Below are 24,941 nucleotides of genomic sequence, written 5' to 3'. Positions count from 1 at the left end.
CCACTGTGCTGTACTGTGAGGCTCTGTGAGGCGCTCCACTGTGCTGTACTGTGAGGCGCTCCACTGTGCTGTACTGTGAGGCGCTCCACTGTGCTGTACTGTGAGGCACTCCACTGGGCTGTACTGTGAGGGACTCCACTGGGCTGTACTGTGAGGCACTCCACTGGGCTGTACTGTGAGGTGCTTCACTGTGCTGTACTGTGAGGCGCTCCACTGGACTGTACTGTGAGGCACTCCACTGGGCTGTACTGTGAGGTGCTCCACTGTGCTGTACTGTGAGGCGCTCCACTGGGCTGTACTGTGAGGTGCTCCACTGTGCTGTACTGTGAGGCGCTCCACTGGGCTGTACTGTGAGGCGCTCCACTAGGCTGTACTGTAAGGAGCAGTGAGGCGCTCCACTGGGCTGTACTGTGAGGAGCTGTGAGGCACTCCACTGTGCTGTACTGTGAGGCGCTCCACTGTGCTGTACTGTGAGGCTCTGTGAGGTGCTCCACTGTGCTGTACTGTGAGGCACTCCACTGGACTGTACTGTGAGGCACTCCACTGGGCTGTACTGTGAGGCACTCCACTGGGCTGTACTGTGAGGTGCTCCACTGTGCTGTACTGTGAGGCGCTCCACTGTGCTGTACTGTGAGGCTCTGTGAGGCACTCCACTGTGCTGTACTGTGAGGAGCTGTGAGGCACTCCACTGGGCTGTACTGTGAGGCTCTGTGAGGCACTCCACTGGGCTGTACTGTGAGGAGCTGTGAGGCACTCCACTGTGCTGTACTGTGAGGCTCTGTGAGGCACTCCACTGGGCTGTACTGTGAGGTGCTTCACTGTGCTGTATTGTGAGGCGCTCCACTGTGCTGTACTGTGAGGCGCTCCACTGTGCTGTACTGTGAGGCTCTGTGAGGCACTCCACTGTGCTGTACTGTGAGGAGCTGTGAGGCACTCCACTGTGCTGTACTGTGAGGCGCTCCACTGTGCTGTACTGTGAGGCTCTGTGAGGCGCTCCACTGTGCTGTACTGTGAGGCGCTCCACTGTGCTGTACTGTGAGGCGCTCCACTGTGCTGTACTGTGAGGCACTCCACTGGGCTGTACTGTGAGGCACTCCACTGGGCTGTACTGTGAGGCACTCCACTGGGCTGTACTGTGAGGCACTCCACTGGGCTGTACTGTGAGGTGCTTCACTGTGCTGTACTGTGAGGCGCTCCACTGGACTGTACTGTGAGGCACTCCACTGGGCTGTACTGTGAGGTGCTCCACTGTGCTGTACTGTGAGGCGCTCCACTGGGCTGTACTGTGAGGTGCTCCACTGTGCTGTACTGTGAGGCGCTCCACTGGGCTGTACTGTGAGGCGCTCCACTAGGCTGTACTGTAAGGAGCAGTGAGGCGCTCCACTGGGCTGTACTGTGAGGAGCTGTGAGGCACTCCACTGTGCTGTACTGTGAGGCGCTCCACTGTGCTGTACTGTGAGGCTCTGTGAGGTGCTCCACTGTGCTGTACTGTGAGGCACTCCACTGGACTGTACTGTGAGGCACTCCACTGGGCTGTACTGTGAGGCACTCCACTGGGCTGTACTGTGAGGTGCTCCACTGTGCTGTACTGTGAGGCGCTCCACTGTGCTGTACTGTGAGGCTCTGTGAGGCACTCCACTGTGCTGTACTGTGAGGAGCTGTGAGGCACTCCACTGGGCTGTACTGTGAGGCTCTGTGAGGCACTCCACTGGGCTGTACTGTGAGGAGCTGTGAGGCACTCCACTGTGCTGTACTGTGAGGCTCTGTGAGGCACTCCACTGGGCTGTACTGTGAGGTGCTTCACTGTGCTGTATTGTGAGGCGCTCCACTGTGCTGTACTGTGAGGCGCTCCACTGTGCTGTACTGTGAGGCTCTGTGAGGCACTCCACTGTGCTGTACTGTGAGGAGCTGTGAGGCACTCCACTGTGCTGTACTGTGAGGCGCTCCACTGTGCTGTACTGTGAGGCTCTGTGAGGCGCTCCACTGTGCTGTACTGTGAGGCGCTCCACTGTGCTGTACTGTGAGGCGCTCCACTGTGCTGTACTGTGAGGCACTCCACTGGGCTGTACTGTGAGGCACTCCACTGGGCTGTACTGTGAGGCACTCCACTGGGCTGTACTGTGAGGTGCTTCACTGTGCTGTACTGTGAGGCGCTCCACTGTGCTGTACTGTGAGGCGCTCCACTGTGCTGTACTGTGAGGCTCTGTGAGGCACTCCACTGTGCTGTACTGTGAGGAGCTGTGAGGCACTCCACTGTGCTGTACTGTGAGGCACTCCACTGTGCTGTACTGTGAGGCTCTGTGAGGTGCTTCACTGTGCTGTACTGTGAGGCGCTCCACTGTGCTGTACTGTGAGGCGCTCCACTGTGCTGTACTGTGAGGCACTCCACTGGGCTGTACTGTGAGGCACTCCACTGGGCTGTACTGTGAGGTGCTTCACTGTGCTGTACTGTGAGGCGCTCCACTGGGCTGTACTGTGAGGTACTCCACTGTGCTGTACTGTGAGGCACTCCACTGGGCTGTACTGTGAGGTGCTTCACTGTGCTGTACTGTGAGGCGCTCCACTGGACTGTACTGTGAGGCACTCCACTGGGCTGTACTGTGAGGTGCTCCACTGTGCTGTACTGTGAGGCGCTCCACTGGGCTGTACTGTGAGGTGCTCCACTGTGCTGTACTGTGAGGCGCTCCACTGGGCTGTACTGTGAGGCGCTCCACTGTGCTGTACTGTGAGGCGCTCCACTGGGCTGTACTGTGAGGCACTCCACTGGGCTGTACTGTGAGGTGCTCCACTGTGCTGTACTGTGAGGCGCTCCACTGGGCTGTACTGTGAGGCGCTCCACTGGACTGTACTGTGAGGCACTCCACTGGGCTGTACTGTGAGGTGCTCCACTGTGCTGTACTGTGAGGCGCTCCACTGGGCTGTACTGTGAGGCGCTCCACTGGACTGTACTGTGAGGCACTCCACTGGGCTGTACTGTGAGGCGCTCCACTGGGCTGTACTGTGAGGTGCTTCACTGTGCTGTACTGTGAGGCGCTCCACTGGGCTGCGCCTTCAGGTTGTGTAATTATGAGACTTCACAGGGCTGTGGGGTCTGGGTTTAGAAGGTCAGACAGTGCTCCAGTTGTACTCTAGCTCAGTCATCCTCCTCATCCTCCCCTTCCTCCTCCTCATCTCATCCTCCCCCTCCTGCACCTCCTCATCTCATCCTCCCCCACCTCCCCCTCCACCTGCTCCTCTACCTCATCTGCCTTTACCTCTTCCCCCACCTTCTACTCCTCCTCCTCACCCACATTCTCCTCCTCCACCTCCTCACCCACATTCTCCTCCTCCTCCTCCCCCACATTCTACTCCTCCTCCACCTCCTCCCCCACCTTCTACTCCTCCTCCTCCACCTCCTCACCCACATTCTCCTCCTCCTCCTCCCCCACCTTCTACTCCTCCCCCACCTTCTACTCATCTTCCCACACATTCTCCTCCCCCACCTTCTCCTCCATCTCCACCTCCACCTCCCCCTACACCTCCACCTTCACTTCCAACTCCTCAAGGCTAAGTAAAACAATATCGACCTCCTACATAATGAAAGAAAACCATCTTGTAGTTCCATTATAAGTATTAAGAGATAAGTCAACAGTAATGGTCTGTTGATAGGATCAGGGTTGACCTGTGCAGTTGGAGGGCAGTGCCCCATCACCATCACTAGGACCAGGGTGTGCAGTAAAGTGCTTGTGTTGTGGGGAGTCAGTGGCCTCGGAGGCACCCAGGACCAATCTAATCTCTACAGTGACTCACTAACCTTCACAAGGACAACGAACACGACGGACTGGGAGCAGACCACACCTGGAGTGGTTCCTACTGTATGTCCACGAACAAACACACACACACACACACTGAATACACACGCACACACACACACACACACACACACACACACACACACACACACACACACACACACACACACTCACACACACGCACACGCACACGCACACACACACACACACTGAATACACACACACACACACGCGCGCACACACACACACACACACTCACACACACACACACACACGCACACGCACACGCACACGCACACACACACACACACACACACACACACACACACACACACACACACACACACACACACACATATCCAGGTGTGTTCTTCTGACACACATTCACATAAGAAATAGTTAAAGAGGTTAACAAGGATTTCTAAGGAAATTCTCACGATAAGCCTGACGAATAACAGTGTCTGTCTTGTGAAACAGAGAGGTTACATGGTACACATAATCAGTGGAGAAAGCTCTCTCTCTCTTACGAGCTTGGCACGCATCATCCCGAGCTGAACCCCCATCTGAAATGTTAATGTGGTCTATGTTTGAAGGCCAGCATTATGACTAATCCCTACTTAATATGCTCCCCTCCAACACTGGTTTTCTTTTTCCAAGTACACAGAGACCTCTGGGAAGAAATACTAGTCAGGAAGTGACTCTTTTACCTCAGAGTGAGGAGTAAATCAGAGTATATCACCTTTATTCACCAATTACATTTACATATAATAATATTACATACATTTACCTGGAATGGTGCTGGCAGCAGCAGAGAAAATATACAGCATCTCGTCTTGGATCAAAACACTACTTGAACACAGTAGGCCTAAATGATAGTGACCCTGAGTGTTTCCCAGTGTGGGTTTGTGTACATGAGACAATGACCTTATAAAATGGGGAAAAAATTAAATAAATACTACTATTCGACTATAAGTGAGACCAAGTAAACTCAAGGAACTATAGATGCCACAGTCAAGATCAGGCCTAAAGACGTAAGCCTCCACTTCAGTCTCCTTGGTCCTCTCGCCCTACACTACACGTCTCCATTAGACCAGACCTGTCCTGGCCTCTCACCATCCCTACTGATCAACACAGCCATCTGATCAGTCATGGCAGATCCAAGCTGTTCAGAGCCCCACACCTCATCATCTCATCCCAGCACAACTGCATGTAAAGCAGGGACCCAGTGCTGTGGCTAGCTGCCAATGGAAGTATATGGACAGTAGTGGCCCAAGACTCCTGTCGTCTTGTGTGGCTCAGTTGGTAAGAGATTGTGAGTTAAATTCCCACAGGGATCACATATGTGTACTACAAAGTCACACAGCAGAAAAGCTCAGAAGAATACTTTATATACAGTACATACATACAATACATAGAACTCACTCTAAGACAATGGAAAAAGCCATGGCACTCTGCAGAGGTTATGTGTATTAGTGGGAAAGACAAGAAGAGTCTCCCTTGGGGCATTGGGACACATACACACAGCCTGCCCCTTCAGCCAAATGATAGAATTAGAAGTGTTATGGGCCAGGTCGAAAAGGTCATTATTCATGTTGCATAATTGGCTTAAGGCAGTCCACTGACCATACAGAAGGTCACGCAACTGGGAGCAACCACAAAGAAGATCATCGCACCACTTGCAATGTACCGTTGTTTGTGTAAGTTGGACAGACACATCAGTGTTTCATACAGTGGAGGCTGCTGAGGGGAGGACGGCTCATAATTATAGATGGAACGGAGCAAATGGAATGGAAACCATGTGTTTGATGTATTTGATACCATTCCACTGACTCTGCTCCAACCCTCCCCAATTAACGTGCCACCAACCTTCCATAGTTTCATAATCCAGAAAAGCAACACCAATCCATATTCTAGTGTACTTGGGTTGGTTGGACTAGGCTACAGTATGTGATCAACACACCTTAAAGTACTCAGGTTGTGGAAAGCCCTGCAGAGCTAAACCCACCCAACCTGGCCAAGTAAAAAGCAGCAGCTGTCTGATTGTAACCACCAGCTGCTGCAGAGAACATTGGAGAAGCTAGCCATCAGTATGAGTTAGTGTTCAAGGCTCCACCATATCTAACAGTGTGTTCCATGTGTACAGCATCTCTAGACACTTGATGCACATCTCGCATAGCACTCCATTCAACCCATGTGCATGCTCACTCCACTCCATTCAACCCATGTGCATGCTCACTCCACTCCATTCAACCCATGTGCATGCTCACTCCACTCCATTCAACCCATTTACATGTTCACTCCACTCCATACAACCCATGTGCATGCTCACTCCACTCCATTCAACCCATGTACATGTTCACTCCACTCCATACAACCCATGTGCATGCTCACTCCACTCCATTCAACCCATGTACATGCTCACTCCACTCCATTCAACCCATGTACATGCTCACTCCACTCCATTCAACCCATGTACATGCTCACTCCACTCCATTCAACCCATGTACATGCTCACTCCACTCCATTCAACCCATGTACATGCTCACTCCACTCCATTCAACCCATGTACAGTACCAGTCAAAGTTTTGGACACACCTACTCATTCCAGGGTTTTACATAATAGATAATAGAATAACAGTTAAGACATCAAAACTATGAAATAACAAATATGGAATCATATTTGATTCGTTTAACCAAAAAAGTGTTAAACAAATCAAAATATATTTTAGATTTGAGATTCTTCAAAGTAGCCACCCTTTGCCTTGATGACAGCTTTGCACACTCTTGACATTCTCTCAACCAGCTTCATGAGGTTAGTCACCTGGAATGCATTTCAATTAACAGGTGTGCCTTGTTAAAAGTTCATTTGTGGAATTTCTATCCTTCTTAATGCGTTTGAGCCAATCACTTGTGTTGTGACAAGATAAGGGTGGTATACAGATGATAGCCTTATTTGGTAAAATACCAAGTCCATATAATGGCAAGAACAGCTCAAGTAAGCAAATATCAATGACAGTCCATCATTACTTTAAGACATTAAGGTCAGTTCATCCGAAAAATGTCAAGAACTTTGCAGTTGCAAGTGCAGTCGCAAAAAAGTTCATTAGAGAGTTACCAGACTCAGAAATTGCAGTCCAAATAAATGTTTCAAAGAGTTCAAGTAACAGACACATCTCAACATCAACTGTTCAGAGGAGACTGCATGACTCAGACCTTCATTTTATTTTACTTAACTAGGTAAGTCAATTAAGAACAAATTTTTATTTTCAATGACGACCTAGGAACAGTGGGTTAACTGCCTGTTCAGGGGCAGAACGACAGATTTGTACCTTGTCAGGTCGGGGATTTGATCTTGCAACCTTTCATTTACTAGTCCAACGCTCTAACCACTAGGCTACCTGCCGCCCCATGACCGAATTTCATGCTTTGCTGGTGACACTTTCAGTGATTTATTTAGAATTCAAGGCACACTTAACCAGCATGGCAACCACAGCATTCTGCAGCGATATGCGGGTTTGCACTTGTCATTTGTTTTCAACAGGACAATGACCCAACACACCTCCAGGCTGTGTAAGGGCTATTTGACCAATTAGAGTGATGGAGTGCTGCATCAGATGACCTGGTTTCCACAATCCCCCGGCCTCAACCCAATTGAGATGGTTTGGGATGAGTTGGACCGCAGAGTGAAGGAAAAGCAACCAACAAGTGCTCAGTATATGTGGGAACTGCTTCAAGACTGTTGGAAAAGCATTCCAGGTGAAGATTGTTGAGAGAATGCCAAGAGTGTACAAAGCTGTCATCAAGGCAAATGGTGGCTACTTTGAAGAATCTAAAATCTAAAATATATTTGGATTTGATTAACACTTTTTTGGTTACTACATGATTCCATATGTGTTATTTCATAGTTTTGATGTCTTCACTATTATTCTACAATGTAGAAAATAGTAAAAATAAGAAAAACCCTTGAATGAGTAGGTGTGTCCAAACCTTTGACTGGCACTGTACATGCACACTCCACTCCATCCAACCCATGTACATGCTCACTCCACCATCCAATCCATGTACATGCTCACTCCACTCCATACAACCCATGTACATGCTCACTCCACTCCATTCAACCCATGTACATACAAATAGTAAAAATAAGAAAAACCCTTGAATGAGTAGGTGTGTCCAAACCTTTGACTGGCACTGTACATGCACACTCCACTCCATCCAACCCATGTACATGCTCACTCCACCATCCAATCCATGTACATGCTCACTCCACTCCATACAACCCATGTACATGCTCACTCCACTCCATTCAACCCATGTACATGCTCACTCCACTCCACTCAACCCATGTACATGCACACTCCACTCCATTTAACCCATGTACATGCTCACTCCACTCCATTCAACCCATGTACATGCTCACTCCACTCCATCCAACCCATGTACATGCTCACTCCACTCCATTCAACCCATGTACATGCTCACTCCACTCCATTCAACCCATGTACATGCTCACTCCACTCCATTCAACCCATGTACATGCACACTCCACTCCATTCAACCCATGTACATGCACACTCCACTCCATTCAACCCATGTACATGCTCACTCCACTCCATTCAACCCATGTACATGCTCACTCCACTCCATTCAACCCATGTGCATGCTCACTCCACTCCATTCAACCCATGTACATGCTCACTCCACTCCATTCAACCCATGTACATGCTCACTCCACTCCATTCAACCCATGTACATGCTCAATCCATTCAACCCATGTACATGTTCACTCCACTCCATTCAACCCATGTGCATGCTCACTCCACTCCATCCAACCTATGTACATGCTCACTCCACTCCATTCAACCCATGTACATGCTCACTCCATTCAACCCATGTACATGCTCACTCCACTCCATTCAACCCATGTGCATGCTCACTCCACTCCATCCAACCCATGTACATGCTCACTCCACTACATTCAACCCATGTACATGCTCACTCCACTTTGTCTTGATGCCTTTCCTAATATTACAGTATGTGCTAGCCTATGTGTACACTCGCCTTGACTTTATGCAGGAAATCTCCATAATGATAAATGAGTCTGGTTTCAGGAAGGTGTAGGCATGGCATGTTTCAGGCAGGCACAGTGTGACCAGTCTCATCTGACCTTTACAGATACCAGGACTGGGAGACACACTGATGATGAGAGACCCTCCTGGACAGCTGCTGTGCTGTACTGTCAGCAGAGGAAAGGTCTTGGCTCTTTACAGTCGGACTGAACTGCAGTGTGTTTGAGGTTACCTGAGGCTCAAAGCTAAGGAGTCCGCGTAGAAAAGTGATCAGTGAAATGGGAATGGGCTGTATTATGATATAGACTTGATTTGTAATATGTTAAACGATATAAATTCCAGAAAGGATTTTCTAGGCAGAAAATCATCAGGAATGAAATAAAGTACAGTTTCAATCCAGACATTTGCTAAGAGGCAAATCACCTACAGCATGAAATAGCACCCTCTTCACAACAACAACAAAAAAAATGTTTCCTGCTACTAAACCTAGATTCATGTAACGGAGATTTCCTAACAGATTCCTTGTTATCTTCTGTAATAGATGAGGTCTAATAGATCAGCTGGCCCAAGCATCCATCCATCCCTGTGTTACTGTTCTGCTTGGAAAAGACTCACAGGAACATGACCCTGCTCAGACAGACACCATGTGCTTGTCAACCGCAGCATGCTGAACAACAGAGGCAGAGCCCTCCAACCTCCCCACCCTCCTGTTGGCATTGAATAAACAACAGGGTAAACAGCGACGGAGAGAAAGATGAATGGTGCTGTTCTGCAACGACAACCCTTCAGAATCTTAAACAACTGGGCCCAAAGATAGGCTACAGCCCTACGCCACTGACTGAGCAGGACAGAGTGACAGAATAGAATCGGACGGAGAGAGAACAGTTGTCACGCCCTGACCATAGTTTACTTTGTATTTTCTATGTTTTGATTGGTCAGGGTGTGATCTGAGTGGGCATTCTATGTTACATGTCTAGTTTGTCTAGTTCTATGTTCGGCCTGATATGGTTCTCAATCAGAGGCAGGTGTTTGTCATTGTCTCTGATTGGGAACCATATTTAGGTAGCCTGGGTTTCACTGTGTGTTTGTGGGTGATTGTTCCTGTCTATGTGTTTTTCACCAGATAGGCTGTTTTAGGTTTTCGTTACGTTCATCACGTTCTTTATTTTGTAGTGTTTGCATTGATTCGTGTTTTACGTTTGTTCATTAAAACATGGATCGCAATCTACACGCTGCATTTTGGTCCGACTCTCCTTCACATAAAGAAAACCGTTACAGAATCACCCACCACCAACGGACCAAGCAGCGTGTCAACAGGCAGGAGCAGCGCGAGGAGAAGCGCAATAAGGATTTCTGGACATGGGAGGAAATCCTCGACGGGAGAGGACCCTGGGCTAAACCAGGGGAGTGTAGCCGCACTAAGGTGCAGCGGGAGAAGAAACAACAGGAACAGCCCAAGGAGGAGTACAGTATGGAGTATACTACTTGGGAGGAGATCGACAGGTGGGCGGCCGACCCAGGGAGAGTGCCGGAGCCCGCCTGGGATTCGCTGGAGCAATGCGAGGAGGGTTACCGTAGAATGGAGGCGGTGAAAGCAGAGAGGCGCTGGTATGATGAGGGAACACGGCTGGCAAGGAAGCCCGAGAGGCAGCCCCAAAAATTTCTTGGGGGGGGGCTAACAGGGAGTATGGCTACGCCAGGTAGGAGACCTGGGCAGACTCCCTGTGCTTACCGGGGGGCTAGAGAGACCGGACAGACACCGTGTTATGCAGTGGTGCGCACGGTGTCTCCAGTGCGGGTGCATAGCCCGGTGCGGTATATTCCAGCTCCGCGTGTCTGCCGGGCTAGATTGAGCGTCGAGCCTAATGCCATGAAGCCGGCTCTACGCAGCTGGTCCCCAGTGCGTCTCCTTGGGCCGGCTTACATGGCACCAGCCTTGCGCTCGGTGTCTCCGGTTCGCCTGCATAGCCCAGTGCGGGCTATTCCACCTCGCCGCACTGGCAGGGCGACCGTGAGCATTCAACCAGGTAAGGTTGGGCAGGCTCGGTGCTCAAGAGCTCCAGTGCGCCTGCACGGTCCGGTTTTTCCAGTACCACCTCCACACCCCAGCCCTCCGGTAGCAGCTCCCCGCACCAGGCTTCCTGTGCGTGTCCTCGGCCCAGTACCACCAGTGCCAGCACCACGCATCAGGCCTACAGTGCGCCTCGCCTGTCCAGCGCTGCCAGAGCCTCCCTTCTCTTCAGCGCTGTCGGAGTCTCCTGCCTGTTTAGCGCTGTTAGAGCCTGCCTTCTCTACAGCGCTGCCGGAGTCTCCCGCCTGTTCAGAACTGCCAGTTAGCATAGAGCTGCCAGTTAGCATAGAGCTGCCAGTTAGCATAGAGCTGCCAGTTAGCATAGAGCTGCCAGTTAGCATAGAGCTGCCAGTTAGCATAGAGCTGCCAGTTAGCAAGGAGCTGCCAGTCTGCAAGGAGCTGCCAGTCTGCAAGGAGCTGCCAGTCTGCAAGGAGCCGCCAGAGCTGCCAGTCTGCAGGATGCCGCCAAAGCTGCCAGTCTGCAAGGAGCCGCCAGAGCTGCCAGTCTGCAAGGAGCCGCCAGAGCTGCCAGTTAGCATGGAGCAGCCAGGGCCGCCAGTCAGCATGGAGCAGCCAGGGCCGCCAGTCAGCATGGAGCAGCCAGGGCCGCCAGTCAGCATGGAGCAGCCAGGGCCGCCAGTCAGCATGGAGCAGCCAGTCAGCATGGAGCAGCCAGTCAGCATGGAGCAGCCAGAGCAGCCAGTCAGCATGGAGCGGCCAGAGCTGCCAGTCAGCATGGAGCAGCTAGTCAGCATGGAGCAGCCAGAGCTGCCAGTCAGCATGGAGCAGCCAGAGCAGCCAGTCTGTGTCGACCAGACTCTTCCAGATCTGCCAGTCGTCCAGACTCTTCCAGATCTGCCAGTCGTCCAGACTCTTCCAGATCTGCCAGTCGTCCAGACTCTTCCAGATCTGCCAGTCGTCCAGACTCTTCCAGATCTGCCAGTCGTCCAGACTCTTCCAGATCTGCCAGTCGACCAGACTTTTCCAGATCTGCCAGTCGACCAGACTCTTCCAGATCTGCCAGTCGACCAGACTCTTCCAGATCTGCCAGTCGACCAGACTCTTCCAGATCTGCCAGTCGACCAGACTCTTCCAGATCTGCCAGTCGACCAGACTCTTCCAGATCTGCCAGTCGACCAGACTCTTCCAGATCTGCCAGTCGACCAGACTCTTCCAGATCTGCCAGTCGACCAGACTCTTCCAGATCTGCCAGTCGACCAGACTCTTCCAGATCTGCCAGTCGACCAGACTCTTCCAGATCTGCCAGTCGTCCAGATTCTCCCAGATCTGCCAGTCGTCCAGATTCTCCCAGATCTGCCAGTCGTCCAGATTCTCCCAGATCTGCCAGTCGTCCAGATTCTCCCAGATCCGCCAGTCAGCCAGGATCTTCCAGAACCGCCAGCCAGCCAGGATCTGCCGGATCTAACCACCTGCCTGAGCTTCTTCTCAGTGCTGAGCTTCCTCTCAGGGCTGAGCTACCCATCTGTCCCGAGTTACCTCTGTCCCGAGCTGTCCCTCTGTCCCATGTTATCATTGTGGTGGGTAACCTATTTAGGGACGTTTAGGAGGGGGATTAAAACTGTCATGGAGTGGGGTCCACGTCCAGCGCCAGAGCCGCCACCGCGGACAGATGCCCACCCAGACCCTCCCCTATAGGTTCAGGTTTTGCGGCCGGAGTCCGCACCTTGGGGGGGGGGTACTGTCACGCCCTGACCATAGTTTACTTTGTATTTTCTATGTTTTGATTGGTCAGGGTGTGATCTGAGTGGGCATTCTATGTTACATGTCTAGTTTGTCTAGTTCTATGTTCGGCCTGATATGGTTCTCAATCAGAGGCAGGTGTTTGTCATTGTCTCTGATTGGGAACCATATTTAGGTAGCCTGGGTTTCACTGTGTGTTTGTGGGTGATTGTTCCTGTCTATGTGTTTTTCACCAGATAGGCTGTTTTAGGTTTTCGTTACGTTCATCACGTTCTTTATTTTGTAGTGTTTGCATTGATTCGTGTTTTACGTTTGTTCATTAAAACATGGATCGCAATCTACACGCTGCATTTTGGTCCGACTCTCCTTCACATAAAGAAAACCGTTACAACAGTGAAGGAGGGCTTTTCATTTACCATTAATGTATTACACGTTTGGATAATGAGCATGGCTAGTTACATACAGCCTGCTGAAGACTAATAATTAAGTCAAGTGAGACCAAATAAGCTCAAGGAACTATAGATGCCACAGTCAAGATCAGGCCTAAAGACGTAAGCCTCCACTTCAGTCTCCTTGGTCCTCTCGCCCTACACTACACGTCTCCATTAGACCAGACCTGTCCTGGCCTCTCACCATCCCTACTGATCACGCAACTGGGAGTAACCACTAAGAAGATCATCACTGCATAAGCAATTGTTAATTAGTCGGGTATGTTTCTGCAAGGAAATGTTGAACTATCTTGTTTCTATCTCTTTATCTATCGCTCTCTCTTTCTATCTCACACACAAACACATTCTCTCTCACACACACTCATCAATAAATCAACCAATCAAAAGACTTGAGGATAGCAAGAAAAAATGGCAAGGTAAGAGGAATTTGTGAAAGAGTGGCTAGACTGCAGAATTCCAAATGAGCTGACCGATGAGGTGCCCCTCTGCAATATCATTGAGCTCTGCCTCTCTCTGTAACAGGGCCATTGTAATTTCCCTCTCTCTTTCTCCCTCTCGCTCAGCCTCTCTCTGTCTCTGTCTCCCTTTCTGTCTCTCTCTCCCTCTCGCTATCTCTCTCTCACTTTCTCTGTGTGTGTGTCAGTGTGTTTGCGTGCATGCCTGTGTGTACAATACCATATTTATTATTCAGGAAGAGAGGTGAGAGGAGGTCAGAGAAGTCTGGTAAAGAGGGAAACGTCTTACTGAGCACAGATCGTGTTCTGGGAGGAGACATCTTACTGAGCACAGGTCATGTTATGGGGGGAGAGAGATCTTAATGAGCACAGGCCATGTTATGGGGGGGTCTTACTGAGCACAGGTCATGTTACGGGTGGGAGAGATATCTGACTGAGCACAGGTCATGTTCTGGGGGGGAGAGAGATCTTACTGAGCACAGGTCATGTTCTGGGGGAGAGAGATCCTACTGAGCACAGGTTATGTTCTGGGGGAGAGAGATCTTACTGAGCACAGGTCATGTTATGGGGGAGAGAGATCTTACTGAGCACAGGTCATGTTCTGGGGGAGAGAGATCTTACTGAGCACAGGTCATGTTATGGGGGAGAGAGATCTTACTGAGCACAGGTCATGTTCTGGGGGAGAGAGATTTTACTGAGCACAGGTCATGTTCTGGGGGGGAGAGAGATCTTACTGAGCATAGGTCATGTTATGGGGGAGAGAGATTTTACTGAGCACAGGTCATGTTCTGGGGGGGAGAGAGATCTTACTGAGCATAGGTCATGTTATGGGGGAGAGAGATCTTACTGAGCACAGGTCATGTTCTGGGGGAATGTACTATACTTACTGAGGGTTAGCCATGTTGGTGGATGGTGATGGAGAGAGGAAGAGGAGGCGGCTATGTTCTTCACTCAGTTCTCTCAGCCTCTCTTAGCTTCTGAGTTCGCCACACCAGATATACTCTGCTGGACTCATGTTGAACCTGGGGATTGAATTAAATATCAATTACACCTGACATGTACTACAACCATATTACATCCGTATTACACTAAGATGTTCATGAGTTCAGTAAAACATTGTATAATGGCACCAGAAACAGTATGGGGATACTAAGACAATGAAGAACTATAATTGTAGCTTGAAGAGTAACCTACAACAGCAATTCTTCAAAGTAAAAGATGATTCATTCTATGTCTATAGTAAGAGCACATTACCTGCATGTCTGTTGGATAATACTCCTAAAGAGCTGCTCTCACCATAGAATGAGTCCATTGTTGAGTTAAGGCTGGGAAAATCCATTACGCTTGACACAGGACATGCATGAGTGAAAACCTACCCAGGTGCTTGGTCTTTATTTAGATATGATTGATGACAGACAGTGACACATTATTATGGCAATCCCCTGAGAGTATGGTAGGCTATGTATGAGTCATTCAATAACACTTTAAACGCAAGACATACACTACAGTACCAATACTTTAAATGGAGAAGATGTGAGAGACATTACAGGTCAAATCTTTCTGTGTTGCCCATAAATTACATTTCAGATGGTGCTGGTGAGAAGGTATATTGAGAAACTTCTACTAAAGACTACAACAACTGGAGGTTGTTAGCACATCCCAACTTACTGTATAAAGGGTTATGTTAAGCAAATTCTCTTGAATACCATTTTTTCGACCATGGTGTTTGAATGGTGAGAGTTCATAGACTGTGCTTTGCCTGATCAGCACAACATATCAAGTAGAGGTCTGTCCACTGGTCTCTGCATGACCTTAATAAGCTACAGGAGCCTATCAGTTCAGATCCATCTCGCCTCTAATCTACTTACTATATAGTGCACTACATTTAAGTGAGCCTATGTAGGCCATTTGGAACATGCGCTGGGTCTCACACAGTTCATTGAATAGTAAAGTAGGCTAACGGTCCCCTTACTTCATAACTGAGGTTTCTTCACACGTACTTCATTTTACAAGGCTTTTCTGTAGTATTGCATAAAATTCAAAGCACAACTGAGCCCCATATCCACGTCAAAACCAAACTGACAAGTAGCTTGACATGCAAATGTTTGCCTCCCTGTTTGAGAACTAATAATAATGTAACCCTATTGGAAATTGTAATTGAAACGGACTAAGCCAAGCATTAATCCACGTTAGGACTATACTTAGTCGCTGTAGTACCTGAATATAGAAGCAGAGACTCGAGAGACTATAGTAGCCTAGTGCGTGAAGCGGGGGTTGTCCCCGTGGTAGGCTACACCGAGGGAGTGCCCCGGCAATGTACAACTAATCTATTATTCAGTTGAACCAAAGAAGAACCTTCCTACCTGTCTTGATTTACATTGTTGACAGTCTAATCGAGCCTCCCGTTGGCCGCGTGCTCGTGATAATGTCTCCCTCTGTGATGATCAGCGTGAGTGAGGCTCGTGCTCCAAGCTCGTGGCGATGTGTAGGCTGCTGCCTTCCTTAGCACTTTTACATTGGACAAGCACCCCTGCTGCTGCTGCTTAGAATCCTTTGCAACACGAAAAGACTGGAGCCGAAATGCAAGCACCATCGTCGTTCAGCAAGATTATATTAAGTGTCCCTGACTGACCACCAAATAACCAGCATCGTTGGAGAGTGGAGGAAGAAAGGTCAGAACGTTGTGTGTGTTGTTGGCTACACCGCTCCAAAATTGCTAGTGAGGGTTGAGGGCTTCCCCCGCGATCGCAGAAGGGACTCCTTGCTGCCGAATATAGACCTCCTCTTCCACAAGGAGCTGTCTAGGTGCTGAAAACGTGATTAACCTCCGGCTTCTCTAGTGCGGCGCTGTGATGCCTGGCTCTCTCCCTTTCAAAACCGAGAATAGTAGCATAATCCCCGCGAAACAACGTCAAAAACATTGCCGTTTATTTTCTTGCCGAATAGGGGCAGTATTGAAGCTATAACATTGTCATTGCTTGCTTCGGTCACGAATCCCATGTTTGCTCTCTGTTGATTCTAGTTCCAAATCCTGATAACCGAATGAAAACTGAGGTACAGTCACCTCACTTGATTTGTAGGCCTGTAGCTTTATGCCCGAGCTGCCTTTCTCCATAGGTTTTACGTTTTTTATCGTTTCGGAAATTCAAGATACTATGGGAATATAAATGATCTTTCTACCAATTGGCTTAACAGTTTGTCATTCACCAGGAATAGCCAGTCGATGGTTAGAGCGCACATCAATCAATCTCATAGCGTCTTCGCAGCCTTATATCAAACACGCCTGCTTGTCAAGGTTAGGCTTTCGGAAATGGTAGATATGAAATAATAGTAGTCTATGATAGAGCAATTCTGAACAATTAGGCCTGTTATATAAGAAAACATATGCAAATGTCAGGCTTTACTATTCTGTTATTCTTTCATTTAAATGTTAATATGAGTACATTGGTTGTAGAATATGATATTGGAAGATGTTCTGAAAATAATTAGATGCACATTTTTTTCTCCATTATGATAAATCAGGATACCTAGAGAAAGCCAGAGAGTGAGAAGACATTTCAATGGCAGTCATTTATTTAAATGTATTGAATTTGAAATAAATCAAACATATTTGGCACACATAGTTGAAAAGTGCTTGTACACCTTAAACATTTTGCTCATCATATTAATTCCAGGGAAAACGATTTAAAGAACAATTTTAAAATAATCCCATTAGCTCTACAATGAACATAATGAAAGTGTATAAGGTAACAAAGATGCATGTTCCTAAAATATGTCTGCTATTAAAATAAGTTTGTTATCCAGATGAAAACCTCTGTTGAGTGTACAGTATTATTTGGGAAAAGTTAGGTCACAGAAAACTATGAACAGTGATCTTACATTTCCCCCATTACAGAGTATCCGGCTATACTGAAAAGTTATACCTTAAAATAGCTTATTCTAAATAAAAAAACGATGCAATCAAAACCATTTAGCCAAACATATAGGTTGGTAAAATTGCACATTCATCTCCAAAGAACTGTTTTGAACTTCCTAAACATTGCTCATGTGTTCATACCTTCATACCTCATAAACAAAACAAATACTGTCATCAGGAATGTCTTCAGAATCATATGTTCGTAAATTCAATGAATTAAGCAGAATATTGTACAGAATCCCAACTACAAAACTGTTTGTACATGGTATGTTTATCACACAATCATATAATGGCTGGAATACCCTGTTTGGGAGTAGAACACGTAAAATAACACATTTTAAAACCATCAGCTCCAATGAAGCAACAAATATGAAGAACGACACAACAGAGAGAAAGATTTTGTCTAAACCACAGAATCCATGAGTAAATAGAAGCTAGTGAGTAAATTCCACAATAACAGCACAAAGCCTCATTCTGTTATCAAACTCTTCATCTTAAACTTTTTTTTTTTTAACTAGGCACGTCAGTTAAGAACAAATTCTTATTTACAATGACGGCCTAGTGCCTTGTTCAGGGGCAGAACAACAGATTTTTACTTTGTCAGCTCAGGGATTCGATCTAGCAACATTTCAGTTACTGGCCCAACGCTCTAACCACTAGGCTACCTGCCGCCCCACTGTTCACTGTTCTGTTCTTCAAGTAAATGTCTTTATAAAAGTCATCCTTATGCATAGAGTTGTATGGTTGGTTTAACTTTGCAATCATTGCTTTCTGTTTGACATAAAATTTCAAGTGAAAAATCAGAGTCTCAGCCTCACTCTGTTATCGTGGAATTGCCCAGTGTGTGAAATAGTCTTATAAAGGTAGGAGGAATAGGCCTTGATTTAATTGCATTTCAAAAAGGGTTTCTCCATATCTAACACTAAAAGAGGGGCATGTGTCAAAGCACATACCGGAGAAAACATTGAAATCAAGACAAACTGAATTTTTCTCAAAGGTTCAAAACATGTTACTTTCCTTATCTTCTTAACTAAAAAGTGCCTGATCGGTAATCTCAACAATTATTTATAATAATTAATAACAATTATATTTGTTAATTGGACATGAAGTGTCAGTAACTTTTCACTATAAGGTGTAAGAAACCATCTGGTCAAGATTAGTTAGTTAGTTTCAGTTCTTTGTTTTGAATATGAGCGTAACATTTGGTGAGTAATTCAGGATAATATATATGTGTTTTAAATGGGGAAGTCCACTGTATTATTTTGTAACAAAGGACTGAGATGAAGGGACAGTATTTTCTTCTCTGATTCCCATCAGCACCTTGTTAAACTCACTAACATATCAGCAATATTTCCTATTCAAGTTTCAAACTGATCAATGCATGATCAAGTAACTATTTACCTCTATTGCAGCAGATAAAACATTGCATTTCCCTTCCAAAATTGACAAAGTTAAAACTTTACATTGGGAAAAGTTGAACACAACAAAAAGAAAGACATGTACATGTTGTAAGCCACTTCAAACAGCATCACATACCACCATGGCTGAGAGATAAGATTCTACAACCAAAATGTTGTTGATCCTGATTGTTACGTGCACAGGCAGTCTTCTGAACTAGACACCCGGGTTGTATTCATTAGGGCACGCCATTTCAAAACATTTTGCAACGTAAAACGGGTGTTTCTTATTGGACTAGTTATGATAGTACCTCTCTGCTTCTTCCGGTTTTCTTCTGTTTTGTACCTAATCAATAGGAACATGAAGTGAACAAAACAAACTGTAGTTTGAATGTAAATATGACCATCGACTCCTCAGCCAAGGTGAACTAGGGTCATAACAGTGGTGTATCCATGCTGCAGACTGTCCGTATCCGTGTCACACAGAGTATAGTCCTCCTTCACGATACGATCACACCCAATCTCCCCGTTACCAAAGAAGCCAAACAGTGGGATGTTGGGGAACACCTTGCGGAAGGTGTCAGCCTCCACGTTACGTTGGTTGTTGTAATAGTTGTGTCCGCGGCCCACGCAGGCAAACATGAAGCCCAGGGTGTTCCTCTCTGGGAGGTTGGCGGCTTTCAGTCTCCGTATGGTGGCCTCGGCAGCCTTGGGGCTGCTCACGTCCTGCTCCAGGAGAACACTGGCCCCCTGGATCCTTGGACCGCTCAGAGCCAGACCCACCACGCCGTACGACCCCCGGCCACAGCTACGGAGAAAGACAGACCACTGTCACATAACTATATAGTAATACTATAAGCCAAACCCTAACCCCGGGACCACTCAGGGCCAGACCTACACCACCGCACCAGCCCCAGCAAGTTACAGAGAACGATCGCGGGACAGACAAAAACAAAGTCACAGCTGCATAGTAAGAGTAGGGATTCCCAAATGTTTCATGTCAGGGCCCTCTGAATATGATGAGGCTCCAGCTGAGGACCCCCACTACCTTAAAAAATATGTTGTTTTGCCGCTTGGTAGATTACTAGGAGGTCGTAATAAATAAGACCCCAGACCCATGTTTGAGAACTCCTGACCCTTCTCAGCATTGAAAAGAACAGTACATGTTACAGATCACTCAGGTACTCACCACTCTCTTTCAGGGGAGAAGACATTCTCCACATGGCCCCCAGCGATGAGAGCCTTGCTGCGTGCCAAAGGCTCCAGGACCTGGTTAAGGAAGCGGGCTGCTCCGGGTTTGTAGGCTTCATAGCCAAAGAGCAGCACCACACGCAGATCAGGGTTATTCACCAGCCCTGAGGGGACAGGACGACAAGAGAGGGGTCAGAGATGGAATCATATTATGGTGGACGGTTGGCTAGAGCCATGGATGTGTTTAGCATACTGTAGAAATGTTTGTTGCCATCTCTTTTCTGTAAATATTGGTATTTATCACTCACACTCATATACTAATCCTAGTATCAACTTTACACTGCAGGGTTTGTATTGGGCTAGAACAAGACCTGCACTGACCAGCTTAATGGTTGACTGTGGTACCCCTATGTGGCAGAGCGGAGAAAAGTATATTTCTGAACTGGTCATCATAACTTCAACTCGGTCACACCAACCTGCTTCCTCCAGGTGTGACTCTGAGATGGTGCGTTTGCAGAAGTGAAAGGGGCGGATGTCCACTCCCTCCATCCTAGGGAACATGATAGCATAGCCAGCTTCTCCTTCTTGGAACTCCTTCGGTGGACCCGAGTGGGAGCCACTGGGAGTTACTGTGGGGGAAGATGAAGAGACACTCAGCAGCAACTCTTGGGAGGACATTGGAAGTTTGCTTTAAAAAAAAATATCTACATTTTGGCAAATGCCTTCTTCAGGGTTACTGTGGGAAAAGGCAGAAGGACAAATCATACTGTCAACCAATGTCCTTTTCCTTATATTGGTAAATGTATCACCTGTATGATGTACATTTAAAGTAGTTAGCTAGCTAACAGTAATTGCATTTTAACATATTGCATGGCGTTCCACTTCTCTGGTTGTCTTAAGCACTCAATCTACGTGGCATAACACTATTTAACACATCAATATTACCTAGCTAGATTTTCAGTTCACAAGCAAAGACACTATCTGCATACTTGGTTGATGGAGTGTCACTTCTCTCCAGCTTAGTGATTATATAGAGGAATATAGAGCACAGATCCTGTTGTCAGTCCTGGAATACTAGGGTATCTATCGACATATCTAGTCGCCATGCTTCTCTTCCCAGCTCCCAAGCAGAGCACCCTATGTTAATAAGGCAAGGGGAGATGAATGTGGACCATCCCCTGTTGACACTCCTCTGTGATGAGAATGCACAACACACATCAAAGAGGAAAGGTCCTGAATGTCATGCACCGCCAGCAGCCTGTGTCATGAGTTATGGCACAAGAGCTAGCTATCAGTGGTTAGTGTTGTAGGAATTATGTGTTATAACATATTATAACACATGAAACAGTTACCACACGGTGTTCTGGTCATTAGGAAGGGAAATATGAAAATACTGTAGTTCTTACAAACAACACCAGGCGTGGCGATGGCCATGATGTCACATCCATTGGGGAACAGCTTGTTCAGTTCCTCCACTGAGTCTGGACTGTGGTGGGTCTTGCGTGCTGCAAGAGGGGATACAGGTTAGAACATGCCTTACATTTAGATTGTTACTGACTGTGACTAATATAAGCAGCAGGTTTCACAACTTAGCCTTCAACTTTTAATAACTTCCCACGTGTTTAGTAACAAACTAAATGGAAGTTGGCTAGTAGATAAGAGGCCACAGTACTCTTTACTTCTCGGCCCAGCATTATTAGTGTGCTTTACTACAGAGTAGTAAATGTTCAAAGCAAATCAATTTATATAGCCCTTCGTACATCAGCTGATATCTCAAAGTGCTGTACAGAAATGTTACATCTTACCCTTTTTCTGCTTGTAGCAAGAGTCTTGTCCACTGAAGGTATCGCTGTCCACCATAACCAAGACTGTTTTGGGCAGCAGGTATACATTCTGCAAACATTAAGAGAGAGGTGTTTCTACAGTTTTCAATAATGTCAGACTCCACATACTGCACACAGACTGTCTTCCACTGTAGGTGCCAGGCTATAACTTTACTGTGTTCTACTAGCCTACTTGTAGGACTGTTGCACCAGCATACAGATATATATGCATAATGTCGAACAAGCATGCCTCTGGCTAATCTCAGTTAACCCAGAACTAAAGTCTTGCGTAATTGGTCAGACACTCGATTAAGCTCTGGGTCTGTACATGTTAATAGAAGAGATGCTAGAATGAGGAGTGGAACCGGATTGAGGAAATCCACTCTTTGCAAGTTATGGGTAAATGTATGGGCCAGATGTCCCCTCCCATTCCAAAATTAGAAAATATGGTAACACCTGCAAAATCTTGATTTGTCCAAATATAAAACCAGTGATGAAAAACTGGAACTACTTCTGCTCGTTATCAATCAGAGCTCATAGTATAAAGACAAATCTACGGTACCATTTATGTTTGTCGTCTGTTCACGAGATACTACTCTCTCTGGCATGCAATCATGTCAGCTCTATTCACGACACTTCTATCAACAATTCATGAACGATCTCCTGAAAGAGACCCTGTTGTAATTTCTTGTGTATTTTCAGTAGTCAAACTGACCTCCACTTCTTCAGCCAGGCTGTGGCAGAGAGCATGGCCGTCATAGTTGGACGGTCCAGAGGCAGACACCCACGTCAACTTCTGCTGGACCCTCAGTACTCTCCGTGCACAGTTCATCCACAGTCTGCAAACACTGCACAATAAGGAAGACAGTCGTCGTTAGCGCTCACTCTCATCCTGGCATGACAAGGAAGTTGTTTAAAAAAACATGATACCTACGACCAGTCTGAGGATAACTAGCTAACGTTAGCTAGATTCCAAGCATTTCTTAGCTAGCTAATTTAGCTGTCAAACACATATGTAATACAAGATTATTACTAAAATACTGTTGTGCTACCTGTTAGCTAGCTAGCCAACGTATGCTAGTTTCACATGGCTGCACGCCTTTTTTGCGAGCAAAACGTATACAGCTAACAGACACATTTGGTGTATATTGCTAGTTAGCTACATATATTCAGTTCCAGTCCTGTTTAGAACTTGCAACGTGCATTGCCATTGTTGATAAAACACTGTGCTTGCTAACGTTAGCTAGCTAGCTGACTGTGGCTAATCGGTCAGTGTTATCCAGAATCATTGGGACAATACTATCCCCACCCCCCGAAACCCTACCCTTACCGGGGGGGACGTCCCAATGTTCCCGATAGCACGGACCGTTGCTAATCTAGCTAGCTACCTAACGTTAGCTAGCTAGCTAGCTAGTCACTTACCAAGCAATTTGGAGCAGGGATTTGGTTGGTACAAACATCAAAATTCTCTCCACTACTTCTGCCACATTACTGAGAATGTATTCTGCCGTGCATTCATCCGAAACGCCAGAAAAGTCTGTATTTCCATCCATATTTCCTTCGCAAGATCTTGGCAGCTAGCGACGGATTTGTCTTTTGACCTTTCACTAATGCAAATTGCATAGCTAAATATCGAAAGCAGTTTTCGGGAGAAAATACACAATTACTGCCACCTAGTGGCGAGTACACTTTATCTGCCTAGTATGTATAAATCAAATCAAACGTTATTTGTCCATGCGCCGAAAACAACAGGTATAATATATCTTACAGTGAAATGCTTACTTACAAGCCCAAGACCAACAATGCAAATAGTCTGGGTAGCCATTTGATTAGATATTCAGGAGTCTTATGGCTTAGTGGTAGAAGCTGTTTAGAAGCCTCTTGGACCTAGACTTGACCCTCCGGTACCGCTTGCTTGCTGTGTGGTAGCAGAAAGAACAGTTTATGACTAGGGTGGCTGGAGTCTTTGGCAATTTTTAGGGCCTTCCTCTGACACCACCTGGTATAGATGTCCTGGATGGCAAGAAGCTTGGCCCCGGGGATGTACTGGGCCGTACGCACTACCCTCTGTAGTGCTTTGCGGTTGGAGGCCGAGCAGTTGCCATACCAGGTAGTGATGCAACCCGTCAGGATGCTCTCGATGGTGCAGCTGTAAAACCTTTTGAGGATCTGAGGACCCATGCCAAGTATTTTCAGTCTCCTGAGGGGGAATAGGTTTTGTCATGCCCTCTTCATGACTGTCTTGGTGTGCTTGGACCATGTTAGTTTGTTGACGATGTGGACGCCAAGGAACTAGCTGTCAACCTACTCTACTACAGCCCTGTCGATGAGAACGGGGGCGTACTCGGTCCTCCTTTTCCTGTAGTCCACAATCATCTCCTTTGTCTGGAGAGGTTGTTGTCCTTTCACCACATAATATGTGTGTGTATTTATATATATATATATGTGTGTGTGTGTCATATATTCATGGATTGCATTTTCATTGCATTGGCATTTGAGAAAGAATTATCCTCATAAAAAACACAATTTTATCACTCCAAAGAAAGTTTTTTTGTTTTGTTTCTATATCACTGCAAAATAACACAAATAGTAGGCTATGCATGGTCCTGGAAATATCATTTTTTTAATTAAAAGGATCAATTCAAGGTGGTACCACCTTGGTTGATTATAATGATTATATGTTTTGTAAGTAGTATTAGACTGTGTTTACACAGATTTTTTGGGGCAAAAAAAGTTTGTCTAATTTGCCAAAAGACCAATTAGAGAAAAAGTTCAGAAATGGGATGCATGTGTAAACACAGCCTTGGAGAGCGAGTTAATGATCATTGTGCAGTAGCTTCACACCAACACTAGAGTGTAGTCTTCACACACTACATCTGCTTCCACTTGTAAAAAAATATGAGCCAGAGCTTTCTAAAGGGCATTTACAAGTCAAATGGATTTCAACAAAATCATAGTTGACTTAGTGGAGACTGGACTACGATTCTAACTGTACCCCTTATCTACAGTGTAACCGCTGTAAAATAATAGCACAGATTACAGATGTCAACATGTTTTCTGAAAGTGACACTTCATAAA

At 46.7% G+C, this 24,941-nt stretch overlaps 2 protein-coding genes across 2 annotated transcripts in view; both read right to left on the bottom strand.

The window, feature by feature from the left end:
* The window catches only part of LOC110526636 (transmembrane protein 266-like), a 103,454-nt gene extending 86,774 nt beyond the window's left edge, over positions 1-16,680 (bottom strand). The window contains exons 1-2 of the mRNA XM_036963872.1: positions 15,900-16,680; positions 14,424-14,558 (exon numbers count right to left, since the gene is read on the bottom strand). Of these exons, the coding sequence (XP_036819767.1) occupies positions 14,424-14,437 (14 nt within the window). The 5' untranslated portion in view covers positions 14,438-14,558; positions 15,900-16,680. The remainder of the gene's footprint in view (positions 1-14,423; positions 14,559-15,899) is intronic.
* Positions 16,681-17,087: 407 nt separating this feature from the next.
* Positions 17,088-23,496, bottom strand: LOC110526633 (F-box only protein 22). The gene is made up of 7 exons (XM_021607766.2): positions 23,286-23,496; positions 22,579-22,711; positions 21,846-21,933; positions 21,447-21,545; positions 20,517-20,669; positions 20,039-20,204; positions 17,088-19,657 (listed from the first exon to the last, which is right to left on the bottom strand). The coding sequence occupies exons 1-7, from the start codon at positions 23,414-23,416 to the stop codon at positions 19,264-19,266; spliced, it is 1,164 nt and encodes a 387-aa protein (XP_021463441.2). The 5' UTR covers positions 23,417-23,496; the 3' UTR covers positions 17,088-19,263.
* Between the last annotated feature and the right edge of the window lie 1,445 nt (positions 23,497-24,941).

This window comes from Oncorhynchus mykiss, chromosome 26, assembly GCF_013265735.2.
Source record: "Oncorhynchus mykiss isolate Arlee chromosome 26, USDA_OmykA_1.1, whole genome shotgun sequence".
Lineage (NCBI taxonomy): Eukaryota > Metazoa > Chordata > Actinopteri > Salmoniformes > Salmonidae > Oncorhynchus > Oncorhynchus mykiss.
This window is presented reverse-complemented; position numbering and strand designations above follow the sequence as displayed.